The sequence below is a fragment of the Diuraphis noxia genome, unplaced genomic scaffold, assembly GCF_037042655.1.
Source record: "Diuraphis noxia isolate RWA-SAM2 unplaced genomic scaffold, SU_Dnox_SAM2 contig0001, whole genome shotgun sequence".
NCBI lineage: Eukaryota > Metazoa > Arthropoda > Insecta > Hemiptera > Aphididae > Diuraphis > Diuraphis noxia.
The window spans coordinates 11,623,110-11,626,733 of record NW_028301711.1 but is presented as its reverse complement, the minus strand read 5'-3'; the positions used below and the strand labels follow the sequence as shown (position 1 = coordinate 11,626,733).

Sequence of the window (3,624 nt, the reverse complement as noted above, 5' to 3'; positions counted from 1 at the left end):
AATATTCAACTTGTCAATTAGGTGATTCCTGGCTAATTTCAAAAGATGAGGTACATCTGCAAAAACATGTATTTTATTGGATGTCGATGGATGTTCAAACGTTGTATTTTCAATTGAAATGTTCAAGGTTCGCCATAAACCCATGTTGGAAGGACCCATGTCGCTTACCATAGCAATAACATTGAAATCAATTTTGTGTAACTCTTCAATTATGTTAAATAATAATTCTTTAGTCATTTTAGTATCATAGTTGTAAAAAATTGGCTGTTTCCAATTACTTGTAAGACCTAAATTGTTATTGGATTACATTTTATTAAATAATAAAATTAATTAAGAAATAGTAAGTTGAATTATTATTTTCAGTTAAACTTAAATAATATTTGGTACCTCTAACTACAACCGTTTGTACACATTTATGTGGACCAATTACTTGTTCGTTCTTTTTGTCATAACATAATCTGTTAGACACGTAAGTCTCATCAAAACAAATTACAGTAAGTTTTTCTCTACTAGTCATTAATGTTCCTTGGAAAAATAACACAAGTATACAACAATTTATTTAGAACGTTGATTAAACTACCTTTTTTACTTATAGAGTTTAGTTTGTCAAAAAAATGTATTGTTTACCTTTGGCTTTCATTAGAGTTAGTACACCTTCCAATATTCCTGGTTCAACTTTAAAAGTTGATGCCCATCTTCTTAATGTAGATAAACCTTAAATTAAATTTTATAGTTTAGTTGGTATAATAGTATCCATTTATTATTCTTTTTTATATGTTGTAGATCTTACTATTTATTGGAAACAGATTAATTTGTGAATATTAATTTTCATTTTCTTAAAAAATCTGTTCCCATTTTATAAATTAAATATAAACTAACCGGGTAATGGATATTGCTTTTTATTTCTTAAATATCGATAAGCTTTAGGGGATATACTGCGCAAAGTGATTGCTGAGGATATATCTTCAGGCAACCACTTGTATACTTTTCTAGTTGGATGAAGAATTTGACTGATTTGGGTTGGACTGAATAATTTATTTAACAAATCATTGAAACGAGTTTCAAATCTCTGATTTTCCAAATCAACAAAATTTTTATAATACTCATTTTGAGCACTTAACCCTTTTATAATATTTTGAAGTTTAGTATTTTCAATTAAAAGAACTTCTTTATCCTTCTTACAATTTTCAAAATCATTTTTCAATCTAAAAGTATGGTGTTATACTCAAATAAATAATACTTAGGTATTTATAAATAAAAAAACAATTAACATTTATTTGATCATCATGCATAACAATGAATAAACAATAAATTCTAGTAGTAAAAAAAAATACAATAATACCAAACCAATAAACAATATAGTTTGTTATAAAAAAGAAAAACATGAATAAAATATGATTTACAATACTAGTTGAGTTGCACATTTATAAAATATTTTACATAAGTACATGTTAGTTAAGTAATAAAGTAATAATGTATAATTTATTGTCAATATTTAAGTAGCTAAATAAAACAATTATAATCTATATATTTGTAATAATTATAATTTATACATTTGTAACAAATTTTTAAAAAAAATTGCTAAAACATATTATATTTCAATATTAAATACAATTCTTGGTCCGTCAGGTTATTATAAAAACTATACTCCCGCACGAACCAAGAAGTAGTATTTATATTGAGATTAACTTTTATGATTTTCAAATGGTTATCTTCCTAAGTAACTGATCAACTATGGATTACAACTAGTCATGCAAAACACAAAAGCAAATATAAAATATAATATTGGTTATTATAGTCACAGAAGAAATACATTTATTATATTTTGAAGATTTAATTATTTACCTTTGATACGAACAAGAATCATTATATTCTTCTGCAAGAACTTCTACCCCAAAATTTGTATCAGATTCCAACCTATCAAAAAGACTAATTTTACAACTTTTTTTTACTTTAATTGCTGGTTCAATACTGAAAAAAAATGTTTAAATGTATTATAAAAATAGAAAATAATTAATTTGTTTAATTTTTTAAACAAAATAACAGCACATTGGTTTATTGATACCTGGTTGGTTCATCAGCTAGATTTGTAACTAAAAATGATCCAGACGGTGTACAAATTTTTGGTGATTGTTGAACTGGACTATTTTTACCATGCATACTTGTTTCAAGACATTCACGATTACTATAGTAAGCAAATAACATTTTTTTATTTGTATTAAACCAACTTCAATATCAGAAATAGATGGGACTTTAACCTTAATGGTACTGCATCAGGTTTTAGTTTTCTGCCACGGATGGGTGTGTAATTTAACATGTTTTGTGCCCTTGTTTTGTTCTCGTATGAACTAGGTGGAAAATGTAATGAACATACTGCAGCTAAAATTAAACTCGTCAAACATTGAATTATTATTTATAAACTAGTAACTAGTAAACTAACTTATTATGTCTTACTGATTTATTACAGAGTATTTTAAATATTATAGCGTTAATAGATTCATTTTTTTATTGGTTTGCTTGTTTATATAATTATATGTATTGTTATTACATACCTGTTTCAAAATTAATATTCACAGTTTCCTTTGAACCTTTTTGAATTTGTTCAAACCATTGAGCCCTCATATGTGAGTCTTTAGGAAATCTATAAATGTGAACTTTAGTATTGCTACTTTTTATTTTTTTACTGCCACTATAGCAACCAATAAATGCACAAACTGGCATAGTGAAAAAGCCAAGAACAACAATTTATAAACAAACACACTAACAGGAAAAAATGAAAATGTACCAAATACAGTATAATGTATAAAAAAAAAATATTTTAATATTTTATTATTAATATAACACAATGCATTATACAATCAAAAACTCATAAAAGGCGCGTAAAGTATAAGCCAATCAAATGACGAGGATTACTCCCACCCTATTCTGCGTAGACTGAACGAAATTCAGTTTGTTGTGATCATACCTTGTTATTTCGTCATGGTAGGTAGTACGTAGACATAGATAAAGAAAATACGTAGACGTCATCGAGTATTGGTGTATGATTTATATGAATAATGTATAATATACTATATTATCGTCTATAATTTTTTTGTTGATTATCGATAGAATTTTTTTCTTAAATAAAAATTAATGATAGTCTGAGAGATCTGAGTGGGCCCCTAAAAATTTTCTTTGGCCCTGGGCCCGTGTGTTGCACACACTCAACACACCCGGTTTTTACGGCACTGCTTGTATAGCCTGCAAATTAATTTTCGGTACTAAAAAGTCTGATATAATAAGACATATTGAATCTCAAAGACATATAAGGCCAGTATCAAGTTTAAAAAATGTAACTAAATTAAATTTTAGACCTGGCTCTGATATATAAGTACAAAAGACAGGACTTATGCTAGCTCATTATGTAGCATGTCATAATTTGAGCTTCAGAAGTATTGATCACTTATCTCAATTGCCTAGACTTATACTGAATGATTCAAAAATTGCCAACAGATTTCTTTAAAGCGTACCAAATATATAAAATTAATTAAAAACGTTCTTGCAAGTGTTGTTGAAGACAATATAGTGAAAGAAATGGAGAATAAAAAGTTTTCTGTATACTTTGACGAGATTCTGATGCTTGTT

The 3,624-nt window shown here is 26.8% G+C and overlaps 1 protein-coding gene across 1 annotated transcript; it reads right to left on the bottom strand.

Annotated features, from left to right (window-relative positions):
• Window positions 1–1,723: 1,723 nt before the first annotated feature.
• Window positions 1,724–2,721, bottom strand: LOC149059638 (uncharacterized). The gene is made up of 4 exons (XM_089230142.1): window positions 2,553–2,721; window positions 2,259–2,379; window positions 2,066–2,185; window positions 1,724–1,971 (listed from the first exon to the last, which is right to left on the bottom strand). Exons 1-4 carry the CDS (start codon window positions 2,719–2,721, stop codon window positions 1,842–1,844), a joined length of 540 nt encoding a protein of 179 aa, XP_089086268.1. The 3' UTR covers window positions 1,724–1,841.
• Window positions 2,722–3,624: the final 903 nt, after the last annotated feature.

Excerpts from the sequence above, each read along its gene's own strand:
- LOC149059638 (XM_089230142.1), bottom strand. The coding sequence starts at position 2,721 with ATGCCAGTTTGTGCATTTATTGGTTGCTATAGTGGCAGTAAAAAAATA. Across the intron at positions 2,380-2,552 it reads GAATATTAATTTTGAAACAG|CTGCAGTATGTTCATTACAT; the intron begins GTATGTAATAAC and ends GTTTAATTTTAG. Across the intron at positions 2,186-2,258 it reads CCTGATGCAGTACCATTAAG|TAATCGTGAATGTCTTGAAA; the intron begins GTTAAAGTCCCA and ends TGCTTACTATAG.